This window comes from Apodemus sylvaticus, chromosome 12 (assembly GCF_947179515.1).
Source record: "Apodemus sylvaticus chromosome 12, mApoSyl1.1, whole genome shotgun sequence".
Lineage (NCBI taxonomy): Eukaryota > Metazoa > Chordata > Mammalia > Rodentia > Muridae > Apodemus > Apodemus sylvaticus.
The window spans coordinates 41086695-41104135 of record NC_067483.1 but is presented as its reverse complement, the minus strand read 5'-3'; the positions used below and the strand labels follow the sequence as shown (position 1 = coordinate 41104135).

At 43.1% G+C, this 17441-nt stretch overlaps 1 protein-coding gene across 1 annotated transcript in view; it reads right to left on the bottom strand.

The window, feature by feature from the left end:
* The window catches only part of Kdm5b (lysine demethylase 5B), a 74223-nt gene that overhangs the window by 46677 nt on the left and 10105 nt on the right, over nucleotides 1–17441 (bottom strand). The window contains exon 2 of the mRNA XM_052200041.1: nucleotides 148–225. Within this exon, the coding sequence (XP_052056001.1) occupies nucleotides 148–225 (78 nt within the window). The remainder of the gene's footprint in view (nucleotides 1–147; nucleotides 226–17441) is intronic.

Genomic DNA, 17441 nt, shown 5'->3' with positions numbered 1-17441 from the left:
GTCACAGTGGCCTGCCTGCCGGCCTGCCAGCTTTTTGTGCCATGATAATCAATTTCTGGCCATGTTCTTATTTCACTAAGACTGTAGCATTAGGAGCAGACTCATCTTCAGAGAGTATTCCCCGGAACATAAACAAACTGAACATACCTCCAGTTCATTTAGCCTCTGGATACGTGGGGTAAAATGAAGTTTATCAACATCACAAGCGAATGGTGGCTGCCAATCCTAGGGGAAAGGAAACGCTATTAGATATAATTACTTAACACTTGAAATTTTTAAAACATTACCAGTCAAACAAAATCTAAAAGTAGGGCAGTTTTTTCAATCTGTTTTCCACCAGAAAATTACAAGTATGTAAAAAATAAAACCCACCCCCAGATATTGGTACACCTCGCACAAACTTTTCCCTCTATCCTGACCTACGTTGAAAAGTCACTGACTTAGGTAAAAATGATTTACTTATCTCTACAAAACAGTATAATGTCAAATTATCTATAGAATCTTTACATATTTGTCCTAGTCTTTTAAACAGACGGAGAGTATAATTCCAGCAATCTGGAGGCAGAGGCAAAAAGACTTGTCACAAGTTCACAGCAACCTGGGTTAGTTACAAGGTGAAAATCTCCAAGGAAGGAGGGAGGAGAGAGAGCTGGGGAGTTGCTTTAGAGGGACTAGCAAGATAGCTCAGTGGGTAAAGGTGTTTACCACCAAGTCTGAGAACTTGAGTTTGGTCGTTATACACCATTCAGTAGGAGGAGGACTTCCACACAGGAATGGTGGCTTGCATGCAACCACACCCACATATAAATACTAAATAAATAATTTTTTTAAGGTAGAGAATGATGGAAGGTACCTAGGGCTGACATCTGGCCTACACACGTATCCACACAGGCACAGGAACCCACAAATACACCTGTGTACATGCACACACGCAAACTTTGAAGTAAGAATGGAGTTCATTGGGGCTGGAGAGATGGCTCAGCGGTTAAGAGCACTGACTGCTCTTCCGGAAGGTCCTGAGTCCAAATCTCACAACCACATGGTAGCTCACAGCCACCAGTAACGAGCTCTGACTCCCTCTTCTGGAGTGTCTGAAGACAACTATAGTGTACTTACATATAAATAAATAAGTCTTTAAAAGAAAAAAAGGAATGTAGTTCATTTGGTAGCATGCTGAAAGCCATATTTGATCCCTAGCACTCCACAAACCAGGTTGACAGCACAGCCCTGTAATCTCTGAATTTAGGAGGTGAAGGCAAGAGAATCCTAATTCAAAGTCATCCTCAGCAAGTGGTGAGTTCAAGTTCTGGGCTATAGAGATATTACTGTGGGGAGAGGAGAGGGGGGAAAAGGGAGAAAGGGGATGGAAGGGGAAGGAGAGGGATGGAAGGAGGGGAGGGGAGAGGGAGGGAAGGGGATAAGAGGTGTTTTTATGAGGTTCAATTCTTCAGTAGAAGGAGAGTCAGCACTTAAACTAACTCTATTCTTAACATCTGTCCTTTACAGAATCCTGCTATCATGGAAGAGCTGCTAAATGAGGGAATAACACGTAAAAAAAAAAACTGCTCAGTCTAGCCAGCCTGGTCTACAGAGTGAATTCCAGGACAGCCAAGGCTACATAGAGGAAACCCTGCCTCAAAAGAGAGAGAGAGAGAGAGAGAGAGAGAGAGAGAGAGAGAGAGAGAGAGAGAGAGAGAGAGAGAGAGAGAGAGAGAGAGAAAAGAAAGCACTGCTTTGCTGGTTTCGGTTTGGAATAAAGATCTAGACGACAGTGACTGCATGCGCACACAGCCGTCAGCACTAACCCTAAACACCCATACACTTGGTGCTTATAGTCATGTTTTATATTGTGTACTTTAATTTGGCAAATAAAGACAAGCAGTATAAGATAGAATTTTATTGAAAGGGAAAGAAAGATGGGTAATTTTTCTTCCTTATCTGATTTAAATACAAAGCAAAATACTTAAATAATGTAAAGCTTATGAGGCTGTTAATTCAAGGAGAGTCTCAGCCTTCATTCTCATCTCATACTCAGAAGTGTATTCAAGTGGGGGTGTGGTTCAGATGGTGAAGCGCTGTTCCTGTCTAGTTTATTTTCCTGATGTGTCAATAAAATACTCTGGGGCTAGACAGATACTCAGCACTTAAGAAAGCATGCAGAGCAGTCATAAGGATTAACGTATAGATCTCAGCACAGCACCCAGAACAAACTAGACGCCCCTGTAGACCTGCAAATCCAACTGAGAAGTCCAATTCTGAGAAGTCTGCACATGCAGAAGGCACTCACTCAATCCCACCCCACCCCACCCCACCACACCCCCCACCCACAATTTAAAAGGATAGTCCGTAAGTAAAAGCAGCAGGAACTTGAAGCAGCTGATCACCACATCCAGTTCACAGAGAGAAAGAAATCAGTGCAGCTCACTGCTCAGTTCACTTTCTCATAGTCCAAAATTTACCTCCGGGGATGGTCCTGCCCACAATTAAATGGGGTTTTCCACAATTAATGTAAGATAACCCATCCCCATGCATGCCTAGAGTCCTATCACACAGGTGGATTTTCAGTTTGACAATTAAGACTAACCATCACTCTCTCACATGCACACACACACACACACACACACACACACACACACACTCATGGGTTCTAGGGAGCATCTGGGAAGTAGTTCCCTGCAAAGTGGTTACTGGGCAAGTGTTGAGGACCTGTGTTCAGAGACCCAGAACCCACGTAAAAGCTCGACACACAGACCCAAAGGACATGCATGGTATGTACTCACAGATAAATGGATATTAGCCATAAAGTACAGAATAGCCATGATATACCCCACAGATCCAAAGAAGTTAAAGGAAGGCCCAAGTGAGGATGCTTGAATCTCACTTAGAGGGGGGAATAAAATAGCCTTAGGAGACAGAGGGAGGACAGGAACTGGATGGGAAAAGGGATAAGGAGAGGGAATGAGGGGAGGGGGGAGTTCAGGACCAGGTGTAGGAGAGACAGGAGAGAGGGCCAGAGGGCCCAAGATCAGCAGCTGGGGTAAGGAGAGAATGTCACAGAGACCTGGGATTGGGGAGGTTCCGAGGAGTCTATTAGGGTGACTCTGGTTGAGACTTCTAGCGGTGGGGGATATGGATCCTGAAGTGACCACCTCCTGTAGCCAGGGAGGACCCTCAGTAGATAAGGACACCAACCCACAAAACCCTCAACCCAAAACTTGTCCTGCCTAATTTGAAATGCAGGGACGAAGCAGAGACTGGGAGAATGGTCAACCAATGGCTGGCAACAACTTTAGACCCATCCCATGGGCAAGTACCAATCCCTGACACCATTAATGATTCTGTTATGCTTGCAGACAGGAGCCTAGGATAACTGTCCTCTGAGAGAGATCCCACCCACCAGCTGACTGAAAGAGATGCAGAGAGCCACAGCCAACCATTGGGGGAAAGTTGTGGGAAAGACTGAGGGAGCTGGAGGGGATAGGAACTCCATTGGAAGACCAGAGTCAACTAATCTAGACCCTGGGGAGTCCAACCAAAAGCTGGGGATGCTTGAGGGTCCTAAAGGGGGGACCAATCAAAGAGCATACATGGGCTGGACTACAGATGTGTAGCTTGGAGGTCCCCCAACAACTGAAAAAGAGGCTGTTCCTAAATCTGTTGCCTGTCTGTTGATCCTGTTCCCCTAACTGTATCCTCTCCCTCCTGAGACTCTTCATGCAGATTTGGTGTGCCAGGGTGGGGTGATACCCAGGAGGGGTCTTCCCCACTCTCAGAGGAGAAATGGAGGAGAGATTGTGAGAGGGGGGAAGGGGGCATCAATCAGAATGTAAAGTTAATTTAAAACACACACACACACACACACACACAGCTGAGCACAGTTACCCACAATTGTAACCACTGTGATGAAAGGTAGATCCCAGAGGTCATCTCAGTACACACTTGTCTCCAGACAAGCCCGAACCAGCAAGCACACAGCACAAGCAGGTCCGTGCATACACTGCATAACAATAAAACAGGTGTGCTGATGACATCTGTAATCATAGCACTTGGGAATTACAAGATTACAATCACAAATTCAAGGTCATTTTCAGCTAAACCCAGCCTGGGATGAGGCCCTGTCAAAAATACAAAGTATTCTATGTCCAGGTGCACCAGCAGGACCCTAACAAGTGCTCAGTAGGTTTCGTAGGAAGGCAACAAGTCCTAAACCTGCCTGAACTACATAGCAAGATTCTGTCAGGGATGGGGGGGGGGGGGGGATCAGAAAATACTCCATAGAATCAGAGAGATTAAAGGTTATGTTTAGATCACTATCTGAAGATGTTGATGTGTTAAATTATACAGATGTCATAGGAAAAAAATCACCTTGCTTCTTGTTGCCCAGTGTCAAGGTAAGAAGACGACTTGTTCGAAGCTTTGTTCTCCTGAACCTTACAAAAGCTACTAGCTTTCAGAAAGGAACTAGGGCTGGGCTGGGTACAATGGCACAGCATTCGCCTGGCTTGCCTGAGGTTCCAGATTCAACCCCAGTTAAGTGGTGAGGAGAAGAACCCATGGAGGGAGGGAGGGAAAGAGGGAGGGGAAGGAAGAAGAAAAGGAGGAACTGGTCACAGTTAAAAGTTGAATTCAAAACATAAAAGATAATGTGTGGCAGTGGTGGCGCACGCCTTAGATCCCAGCACTTGGGAGGCAGAGGCAGGTGGATTTCTGAGTTCGAGGCCAGCCTGGTCTCCAAAAGCTAAGACAATCTTAGGGCATGGCTCCTCTCCTGCCACATGCGGGTCCTGAGAATGCAACTTTGGTTATCAAGCATGGCAGCTGGTACCTGCACTGCTGAGTCATCTTCCAGCAAACATAACTATAATATGCTGTCCTCATGGTCTGAAACGTTTATTTATACACTGAGAACTAAGGACAACAAGACAGGTTATTCCATGACTGGCCTCTTCAAGTGCTTTCATACCCTAGAACATAAAGACGCAGAAATGTTGTGTTCCTGTGGGTGTGGCAATACACTCCTGTGGCACACAGAAAACTGAGGTAGGACAATCAGGGCAGTGCAAGGCCAGCCTCTACTACAAGAAATGCTGAGGGGGGGGGGTGGTGGTGAGGAAGTTATGTCCTCAAAAACATATAAAAGTTTTTATATGTGACCCAGAGATGGTTCAGTAGTTAAAACCATTTGTCACACAAGTCTTGAATGCCTGAGTTTAGGGCCTGGTACACAGAAGGAAAAGTGCTGACCTCCACAGCAGTGCAGGAGCACCACAGTAGAAAGAATCAAGGGTGAACGAGAATGCTCAGCGCTTAGGAGCACGAACCGCTCTTGCAGAATATGTGAGTTCAATTCCCTGCACCCACATGGCAGCTCACAACCATCTGTAACTCCAGTTCCAGGAAATCTGACTGCCTCTTCTGGCTTCTGTCAGCACCAACACACACGTTTGTTTTGTTTTGTTTTAATCTTTAAAAAAAAAAAAAGACTCCAGATTTTATATATTTTTATATATAAAAATATACTTCAAAGTAAGAAGTCATAATAAAAAGGCTCTTAAAAGTGTCTGTGATTGTTTTGATTGGTTGGGTTTTTGTTTGTTTGTTCTTGTTTTTGAAACACTCTCACTATGTAACCCTGACTGACCAGGAATGTTTGTATATAGACCAAGATGACCTTAAGTCAGCGGGTCTCCTGCCTCTCAGAGCTGCAATTAGAGGCATGCACTACCATATCTGACCTAAACTTGAAACTCCACACTCTTTGTGTACTCAACTATCAAGAGAAGTTAAGACATATTTGGTAAAGTCTAGGTAATCTAACCAAAAAGGTAAAATTCTTATCCCCTACCAATAATGTGGATCATAAACTCTTACACAGAATAACAGAACTCCCATTGCAAGTATGAGTAATAGAAGTTTATTTATAGTAAACCAGGGATATAGTGTGGCTCAATCCCATACCAGCATTTAGGAGGCTGAGCTGGAGGCTATCTTGTGAGTTTGAGCCCAAGCTAGATTGACTGTACACTAGGCCTGGTGGGGAGACAATACATGAGCCTGTCTCAACAAAAAAGTGGGGACTGGAGAGATGGTTCAGCAGTTAAGAGCATTGATTGCTCTTCCAGAGGTCCTGAGTTCAATTCCCAGAAACCATATGGTGGCTCACAACTATCTGTAATGGGATCTGATGCCCTCTTCTAGTATGTTTGAAGACAGCTACAGTGTACTCATATACATGAAATATTTTTTCAAAAAGTGAAATTAAACAATTTATAGACTACAAAAAGCACTTGTACATAAATTTCCTGCTAGGATGTATTTTCATTTCCTTTGCTTTTCAAAGTTTGTCTGGTTGGTTGGTCGGTTGGTTGGTTGGCTGGTGAGTTTTTTGAGACAGGTTTCTTTGTGTAGCCCTGCCTGTCCTGGGACTCACTCTGTAGACCAGGCTGGCCTTAAACTCACAGATCCATCTGCACCTGCCTGCATCTTGGAGTGCTGGGTTTAAAGGAGTACACCACCATTACCTGACAAAAGTTTTAACTCTTTCAAAACAGAAATTATGAGAATTGTATTATTAAAAGGTTCAATTACTTTCCTTAACAGTCAGAAATGTTTTGCTTGGGAAGACAAACAACTGAAGACTGGAGTCCACAGAGCAGTCTGAGAAGTAACATCGTCCCTAGTCCCAGTGCTAACCTAGCAGCAATAATCGTTTAAGGTACACTGAACTGTAATGGTCAAAAGCAAAAAATTAGCCCACAAGAGTCACTTCCAATCACTTCCAAACAATGCCTCAGTCTTCTTAAATCCATAACTGCCTTCATAGATAACCAACTATTAGTATCCATATATTTAACATATACTAAACATATTAAAATTTTCTAATTACAGAAAGCCTATTGTCATTTTGAGGTCTAATAATTAGCAAAATGAGAAAGTACACTCAACAGAAGCTACACGAGTTAGTGTTCTGACCCCTGCAGACAAAACAACTAAAAACTCAGTGTCCAAAGCCTGTTCCTGAGGAGCCATTCCTGAGGAGCCGCATCGCAGACCTGGGGGTCTCCTGGCTCCTCCCTTCTAGCACATCTCCATCCTTCCTGACTCCCGCCTGCCAGACCCACACAGCCAGTCTCTACTAGGACCCACAGTGATCACACCAGGTAGGGACATCTGCTCAACTCAGAGAAGTGTCTTGCAGTAGACTAACACTGAGACCCACAGCTGGGCGACCTACAGAGTGAGAGGATTTGGAGGAAGGAATGTCTAAATCAAACCCCTCCTTGCAAGAGATGTATAAAGGAAGAAGAGCTGGAAACCTTCTAAGAGGCAGCAGTACAGGATGACTCCAAACAGCAGGCTGCTGCACAAACACAGCTCCCAGGCTCCCCACACGCACCACAGCAAACCAGACACAATTCCAGTGGGAAGACGGAGGTGGGAGAAGCTGAGCCCTAACCCAGGAAGCTCTTTGCAACTGACACCTGCTGGGAAAGAAAGGCAAGCCCAGTTTCTGCACTTTAGTGTCATGAGCTTACCGACTTCGTGCCAAGGCAAACCCTATGCCCAGGTTTGGTGGGTATTTGGGGACTAGGTTTTGGTTTTATTCTACGTTTGTTGTTGTTGTCTTACTTGGGATTTTGGGAGGGGGGGTCTTTTTGTTTTTGAGAGCAAGAGAGAAGAGAGAGAGAACATCAAGTTAGGTGTGAGAGAGGTGGACACGATCTGGGAAAAGTTGAGGGAAAGAATATGATCAAATATGATATTAAGAAAACCTGCCTCAAATCCTAGCACTCAAGGAGGCAGAGGTAGGCAGATCTGAGTTTAAGGCCAGACTGCTTTACAGAGTGAGTTCCAGGACAGCCAGGCCGTTACATAGAGAATCCTTCTCAAAAAGAAGATGATGATGACGACGATGAAAAATTTTAAAACTTATCAAAAAAGCCTGTTCTTATTAGTTACAGTACAAAAAAATAACATTAAGCACCAAAACATTTTTCTAATTACACATACTCTATAAAACTTATCAAGATTATAGAAGGAGTTTGATTTTTTCTTTTTATTTATATATTTATTTATATATTAATCTATTTTCATCATCGGAATTATGTATTCACGGGATTACAATCCAATGCCAGCAGATGGAAGAGCAGAGGCCTAAATCCATATTCTTACAGTTTATAGGTTTTAAAAATTAACACAAAACTTCAGTGCAAAATTGCTAAGATCCAAAGAAATCTGTTTTAGGGAGTATTTTTAAGCTAGATTGACAATCCTTTCAGCTGAGGGTGACATGAATTATCATAAGGACTTGAGAAGCACCTGGAGAAGACAGCTTAGGCGCTTTCTCAGTCATTACAACAGGTGAGACTGCTCAGTGGGTAACAGCATTTGTCCCAAGCCTGTCAGGTGTAGGCTCAATCCTGGACCCACACAGCAGAAGGGGAGAACTCTAGAAAATGGTTCTTTGACCCCCACATTTGTCGGGGCACATGTACATAATATACTAAGTAAATAAATAATAATGATAAAATAAGGGGCTCCAAAGATAGCCAGCACATACTGCTCTTACAGAGGACCTGAGTTCAGTTCCAGTCACCCACATCAGATGGATCAGAACCACTTATAACACCAGCCCCAGTGGGAGCACACATAGAATGCTCTGGTGGTCCAAGGGCCTGTGTTGTATTTCCTTTTCTTAATGTATTCATATAATTTTATGTGTGTGTTTTGTCTACATGTATGTTTCTACACCACCAAGTGTATGCAGAGGCCAAAAAGGGGTGTCAAGCTACCCTAGAACTGAAATTACTGTCATGTGGGTGCTGGGTGTTAAACCTGGATCCTCTGAAGAACACTTTACAGCTTATATCATCTAATGCCACCCTTAAATACTTTTTAATAGTGGTGCTAGGATCAAGCCCTGGACCTTAAAGATGTGCACCGCATGTGCTTGCCTCTGAGCTATATATCCCCAGCCATTCTTATCCTTTTGAGAGCTCTTCAATTGGCATCAGAAGAGTATAAAACACAACAATCAAAATCATCTTTAGGGCTGGAGAGATGGCTCAGCGGTTAAGAGTACGGACTGCTCTTCCAAAGGTCCTGAGTTCAAATCCCACATGATGGCTCACAACCATCCTTAATGAGATCTGATGCCCTCTTCTGGGGTATCTGAAGACATCTACAGTGTATTTACATATAATAAATAAATCTTTTTTAAAAAATCATCTTTAATAGGCTTTTTAGGTTTTATATCAAACTAGTTTCTCTACTAATATCATGGATTAGTATAATGCATTTGTTTCATTGACTGAACCCCACACTTTATCCTCTATTCATATATATATTAAACTGCTACCCCTTTTGTGTTCCAGTATTCCATCTAGTATACAACATCATGTTTAGCTGTCTTGTCTGTTCTTGAGTCTCACTGTATATATCCTTGGCTGGCCTAGAACTCACTCTGTAGACCAAGCTGGCCTTGAACTCAAAGAGATCCACCTGCTTCTGCCTCCCAAGGACTGTGATCAAATATATATTATTTGCTCTTTAAGATTAGAAAGAGGTGCTGGGCGGTGGTGCCTTTAATCCCAGCACTTGGGAAGCAGAGGCAGGTGGATTTCTGAGTTCAAGGCCAGCCTGGTCTGCAGAGTGAGTTCCAGGACAGCCAAGGCTACACAGAAAAACCCTGTCTCGAAAAAAACAAATCCAAAAAGCCAAAAAGGAAAAAAAAACAAAAAAAAAGATTTGAAACACACACACACACAAAACCACACACACACACACACACACACACACACACAAACAACAGGCAGTGGTGGCACATGCCTTTAATCTCAGCACTTGGGAGGCAGAGGCAGGCAGATTTCTGAGTTCAAGGCCAGCCTGGTCTACAGAGTGACAGCCAGGGCTACACAGAGAAACCCAGTCTCAAAAAAAAAAAAAAAAAAAAAAAAAAAAATAGAACCACTTCTTTCTCTTCATTGAAGAACAAAAGATGGGTGAAGGGGTTGAGCAAATGGCCCAATGGGTCAGAATGCTGCTCTGAAAACAAAGACCTGGGTTTGACTAGCATCCACTAAAGAGCCCAGCATGAGGGAGACAGGGTGAAAACAGGCATATCACCAGAGTTCCCTGGCATGCCTGCCTAGCTAAAAAGGCCACACTTCTAGCTCAGTGAAAGACCATGTCCGGGGTCATAAAGAGACAAAAGCTTTACTGGAATTAGAACTTAGGAGGCTGGGGAAAAGGCTTGGTGGTTAAGAGCAGAGGAGCCCAGTTCTGTTTCCACCCACATGGTAGCTTACAACCATCTGTAACTCCACTTCCAGGAAATATGACTCCCTTTTCTGGACTCTGTGGACAACAGGTATGCTTATGGTACACAGACATAAATACAAACACTCAAAACAAAATAAAGCTGTTTTTAAAAAAAAACATGCCTGTAATCCCAACTTTAGGAACACAGATCAACCTGACACAGGAAAGAGTTGAAGGTCAGCTTGAGCTTTTTGAGATCCTGTCAACAACAGAATTCTATCTAGTAAACTGGTGTTATTTATATACAACTTCAAGGCCAATCTGAGTGCTACATAGTAAAGCACTGTCTCCAAAAGAAAAAATATAATTCAAATATGGGAGAATGCAGTTTACCATGCATTCAATCAACCCTGAGTCCAATCCTTAGTGCAATGTACAAATTAAATTAATAGGGTGTGCCCAGGAACGCCAACCTTTCTGTTTGTTTTGCTTTAAGCCCAGGCTGAGCTTGAACTCACAACACTCATGCCTTGGCCTCTAGAGTCTGAAGAAGATCACATACAGTGAGCCAACAAGCCACCAGCTTTGTTTGTCTCAAATACTCAGGAAATCATGGCAGAATCTCATTCTCTCCTTCCATTGTTCTGGGAATTGAACTCAAATTGCCAGTCTTGGTGACAGACATTATTCACTGAGCAATTTTGCTGGCCCCAAAACCTTCTGTTTAAACAACTTATTTCAAAGAACATTTAAAGGAGGTGGTAAGCTGCATGCTATGCAAGCCTAACAACCTAAATACAGTCCTTAAGGCTGGAGGAGGTAGCACGCATTTGTGATCTCAGCATCCCTGCAAAGAAATGGGAGGTAGGGACAGGGGAATTGCCCTTTGTAAGACAAACTAGGTTCACACCTGTTTATAATTAAACATGTTTCTCAAGCATTGGGCTGTGCCTACCTTTAACCTTAACTACAATGGTTCTGCACTACATGCTCCAGGAATGGCAATCGTGTTTTACAAAGTTGTTCACAACCATCTTGCAACCCTACCTTTGTGTCAAAGGCTCTGTTGCTTAGTTACCCCCACTGTGCAATCTTGTCTTTGTTCAGGAGGTCGTTAGAACTAATTTGTTATAGGGATGCTCTACGGTAACACAGCCCATTTGCCTGCCAAATCCCACATGCAGAAACCCCCTACCCCTGAGCTTTATAAAATCCTTGAAAAGCAGGATCCTTGAAACAGGAGGATCTCTGAGTTCAAGCCCAGCCTGATCTACAGAGTGAGTTCCAGGTCAGCCAGGGCTACACAGAGAAACTCTGTCTCGAAAAAAATAAAACAAATAAAATATATAAAATACATAAACCAGGGGCTGAAAGTGAGATGGCTCAGTGGTTAAGAACACTGGCTGCTCTTCCAGAGGGCCTGAGTTTAATTCCCAGCACCCACAGGACAGCTTTCTGTAACTCCAACTCCAGGGAACCTTTACACAAGACACAAGCTGGCAAGATACCAATGCACATTGAAAAATAAATTACTTTTTAAAAAAAACCAGGAGCCAGTAAAATGGCTCAGCACATAAAACTTTGCAAACTAGATGACCTTACTTCAGTCTCTACAACCCATTAAAGTGGAAAGAACAGACTCCAACAAATGGTCCTCTGACCTCCACACAGGACAGTGACATACATCATGTATCACGTGCGCGACAGACAGACAGACAGACAGACAAACAAACAGACAGACAGACACACATACACACACACACACACACACACACACACACACAGGAAAACAAGTCAGATAAATCAGGTATAGTAGCTCATACCTAAAATGCCAGCATTCAGAAAGTTGAGAGAGAAAGAGTGTCAGCTCAAAGAAGTTCAAAGCCAGACCACAGTTACAAAGTGAGCACCCGTCCAGCCTGAACTACAGAATAAGAAGCTATTGAAAAAATTTTTTTCCAATTAATTGATGCCTTTAATCCCAGCACTAGAGAAACAGAGACAGTCTAGCCTAAGAGCTCAAGGCCAGACTGGTCTGCATAGGGACTTCCAGACCAGCCAAGGCTAAACAGGGAAAAAAAACTGTCTTGAAAAACAAAAGATTAATTAATTAATTAATTAATTAATTAAAAATAAAGAGTGAGACTGGAGAGATGACTCAGCAGTTAAGAGCACTGACTGATCTTCCAGGACACTCGGCACCCATGTGAATCTGTCACCCTCACACAGACATGTGCAGGCAAAATACCAATCAATGCTCATAAAATAAAAATAAATGAATCATTAAAAGAAACAAAAACAGTTGCGTTACTTCCTCCAAATTATAGATATTTAGCCCTGCTACACTTTTGATAAATTAAGTGTAATGTTAACATTAAGGATGGAGACAATTATTTTAGATAAACAAGTATGATCCAATAATACTAAACTTAAACCTGTTTGGTTTCACAGCACCAGGCCAAGGGACGGAGGTGAATATTTTACATATCAAAGCAGACCTGGCCTCCAAGTTCTCCCAGCATCCCTCAGTCCCTCAGTCTCTACCTGGCACACCCTACCCCCAACACTGAACTTTCCAGCCCAGACTATTTGGGTTTCCTGCTCTCTCCTTTTCTCTCCCTCCCTCTCCCCCCCCTTCTGTCTGTCTGTCTATCTCTGCACGGACTCTTTCATTCTTTCCCCCTTCTCATCTCTCTCCCATCCCTTGGCAACTTTCCTAGCCTCAAGTCCCAATAAACCTGCATTTATATTTTTTTTAAATCTGGCTTGAATTGGCTCATTTCACAGGCAGAGAAATGACTTATCAAAACCTGAACTTAGGAAGCTAGCTCAGTCTATGCAATATTAACTTTTTCTTTTCTTTTCTTCTTTTTTGCTTGTTTTTGAGACAGGGTCGCAGCACAAACTGGCCTCAAACTGTAAACACCCTGCCCTTACCTCCCAGAGTGCTGGGATTATAGGTACCACCACCCATGGTTTAAACTATGCTGGGGACCAAACCCACGCACAGCCTAGGTATGCATCTGTCAACAGAGCTAGAACACCCAGCTCCTCAATACAATTCCAACTGCTGGAGTTTCAGGGTCTGTGCCCCTCTGAAACTTAATAACCAGTGTAATAATATTAAGAGATAGAGTGTTTTTGAGTGTGGTTTAAATCAAGTGTTAGAGCCTGCTTGTGGATTTAAAAACCTGCTGCCTGGGAGTCTAGGTCTCCTTCTAGTCTTCCAAAGAAGCGCACAGCACTGGCCCATACTCTATACTTGAGTATAAAGAACTAGTTTGCCCTTGTAAGACAGGAAACCCAGAAGAAAGCCTAATCTATACTTGCCAGCTTTGACAATATTTTTAAGTATCCTTATCAAATACTTTGTTGTAGCAGCACACATGTACTAAGGCACTCTGACCATGCTTCAAGGCTAGATCTCTTGCTGTTTATAGTTTTTGTTCTTTTTTTTTCTGAGTCAAAGTTTCCTGGTTATAGCTCAGGGAACTCACCATCCTCCTGACTCTGCCTGCCAAGTGTAGGATTAGTTTGTAAGCCTCCCTGTGAAAAGGATGTCATGAGCATGCCCAATTAAAAATGCAGTGGGCGTTTCCTTGCCATCCCACAACAGCTTCCATCTCCTAGTTAACTGCCCTTGTCTGTCACGCACTGTCAATTGCTTTACTTCTTTCATTTACTGCTACATTTCCAAAATAACTTTTATTAGCCTAAAATATGAAAACACTGCAGCCAGATGAACTGGCTGGCCAACATTTAAGTGGCTGTTTGGTATCAAAGACCCACTCTATAAATAATGAATCTCTCAATGGGTAAAGGCACCTGCTGTCTGTCCAGCCCAACAAGCTGAGGTGGCCACAGGTGGAAGGAGAACCAAGTCCCCAAAACTGCTGCTGATCACAAGTACCCTGCACACTTGAACACACATGCACACACACACATACACACTTTCTTGGGGTGCTTTTCTGTTTGTTTTGTGGTTTTTGATGTTATTTATGTTCTAACACCTGTGCATTAGCAGCAGGAGAATCAGGAGCCCTAAGTCCCTCTCCCCTAGAGTTCAAGGCCTGCCGGAGCTCCCGAAAAATACAAAATGATGCGCCAATGGATCTGTAGCTTACTATTTCCATGTACTGATATTTCAGTGACCAAAAGAGAAAAGCTACATTTATTAAACCTGTTAAAGAGCTGTACACAATGGCATGAATAGTCCTGCGGGTGGTAACTGAGTTTGAAGCCAGCCTGGGCTATAGAAAAATTAGTCTTGGTGGCACACCCCTTTAATCCCAGCACTCATGGTGGTAGAAGGAATTGTATCTCTGAGTTCAAGACCAGCAGGGTCTACAGAGTGAGTTCCAGGGCAGCCAGGGCTATACAGAAAAAGTCTTGAAAAACTAAAAAGATAAATTAGTCTTTGAGAAAAAAAAAAAAAAAAAAAAGCCGGGCGGTGGTGGTGCACGCCTTTAATCCCAGCACTTGGGAGGCAGAGGCAGGCAGATTTCTGAGTTCAAGGCCAGCCTGGTCTACATAGTGAGTTCCAGGATAGCTAGGGCTACACAGAGAAACCCTGTCTTGAAAAAAAGAAAAAGAAAAAAGAAAAGAAGAGGAGGAGGAGGAGCATCTAAGTTCTAAGTTTCAGGCCAGCTGGATTGGTGAGTTTCAGACCAGGTGAGGGCTTCACAGTAAGATCCTGTCTCTATTTCTTTATTCTTAATAAATGATCACTAACCTAGACTAACTTCACTGTCTGGGTTCAAATCCTAGTTTACCACACACTATCTCTTTCCAACTTCAGGATGTAAAGATGGGCCAGCATTATTTTTCTTTTATGAAGAAGCTAAGAAAACTCTGAAAATAGTCCAGGTCCAGAATAACAAAATAATCCAAGTGTCATCAGAAGCCATGAAATTTTTATTTTTCTAAATAACTTTTTCTACTAAATAAGTTTTCATTTACTAGATGTCTAATAATGTCCTATGCATGTGTATGTGGCATGCATACACAAAACACACCACAGCCAAACCAAATCCTAAACACTGTTCTCTTAAAAAAGCAAGACAAAAAAAAATCTGATGGACAATTACCCATTATGTATAACAAAGACATATTTTACAAACGGAAAATAGTTAGAGACATAAGACTAACAATGAAAGAAAAAACTAAGAGAATGAATACAATTGAAATATTAAAAATAAAATCAAAACCCAATCTCTACACAAATCCCTAAAGCTATCCTCCTACTGGAAAATTTGGTGACTTCTCAATTTGTCAAAAATGCAGCATAATATGGGATGAGTGCCTCAAGGAGAATCTTAAATCTTTGAATTTTACAAAGTAGAGGTTATACTTCAGGAATTCTGCACACACCTTTTTCATTCTCCACCCTTCCTCCCTGCCTCACAAGACAGACAGACAGACACACACACACACACACACCACACACACAAGGACCAGAGTATAAATGTGAAGTAAAAGAACCTACTTTCTGTCTTTTTCTGTCAAATATAGCCTGGCAAAAACAAGAAATTGTCATCTAGCTTAAATATCTCCAAATGATGAGCTGGTCTAACCACACAGAAAACTAGGAGGATGATGCCTTAAGATCCTTGTGTTTCACTACTGCACCCTACAGGATACACATCAATGTCACACAGGACATTAATAAAAAGATCAGTGTAGGTATCATCTCACAAAGAAACATCAACAGATCACTACAGAAAAATACAACCTGCTAAAATGAAGAGAACAAGTGTGGGGCCTAGCCCCAACTGATACATCTGCATTACAACTGTAGAACAAAAGGTTCAAGAATCATAATAAAAGAAGTGGAAAACCTCTTAGGAGCCAGAAGAATAGGAAGTTTGATAAGAGAGCTTCTCTTAGAAAAGCCAGAGAAGCTACACCCAAAGAGACTCATCACCATGGCTGCCTGAACAAGCCGTGAACAAGGGTAGTACCGATAGACGTGCTAACATGGAAGGGAAATCTCATGGGGCCTGAATCCTAGACAAAGAACTAAGATGACTAGGAATGTTGAGAACAGGTTAAGTCTCAACAAGAAAGTCCCACTGGTAATCCAATACTAAGTGGTCAGCCCTGAACTCATAATATATATCGAGTAACATATGGACTAATTAGCAAGTTGCATTTATGTAGTTAGGAATATATGTAGGTAACAATTAAGAAAAAAATCATGCAAATGGATGGAACTTGAAAATATCCTCCCAGCACTTGGGAGGCAGAGGCAGGTGGATTTCTGAGTTCGAGGCCAGTCTGGTCTACAAAGTGAGTTCCAGGACAGCCAAGGCTACACCGAGAAACCCTGTCTCGAAAAAACCAAACCAAAAAAAATATATATCCTGAGGTAACTCAGTCACAAAAGAATGCACATGGCATGCACTCACTGATAAGTGGATATTAGCCAAAAAGTTCCGAATACCCAAGATTAAGTTCACAGACCATATGAAGCGCAAGAAGAAGAAAGCTTTCTTAGAAGGGGGAAACAAAATACAGGAGGAAATATGGAAACAAAGTGTGGAGCAGAGACTGAAGGAAAGGCCATCCAGAGACTCCCCCACCTGGGGATCCATCCCATATACAGTCGCCAAACCTGGAAAGGAGCCTGATATGGCTGTCTCCTGAGAGGCTCTGCCAGAGCCTGGCAAATACAGAGGCAGATGCTCACAGCCAACCATTGGACTGAGTGTTGGGTCCCTGATGGAGGAGTTGGAGAAGGGACTGAAGGAGATGAGGGGGTTTGCAGCCCAATGGAGGGAGCAACAGTGTCAACTGGCCAGACCTCCCTACACCCTATCCCACCCCTCCCCGGAGCTCCTGGGGACTGGACCACCAACCAAAGTAGTGCACATGGAGACCCATGGCTCTCCCGCCGTGTATGTGGCAGAGGATGGCCCTGTTGGACATCAGAGGGAGGAGTGGGTCTGAGGGTGTTCCATGTCCCAGTGTAGGGGAATGCCAGTGGGAGGATGGGGTGGGGGGTGGGGAGCATCCTCATGGAGGTAGGGAGAGGGGGGATGGAATGGGGGGGCCTGAAGGGGAGACCTAGAAAGGGGAAAACATTTAAAATATAAAGAAAATATCCAGACGCCAGGTGGTGATGGCACACACCTGTAATCCCAGCACTCTGGGAGGCAGAGGCAGATGGATTTCTGCCCGGT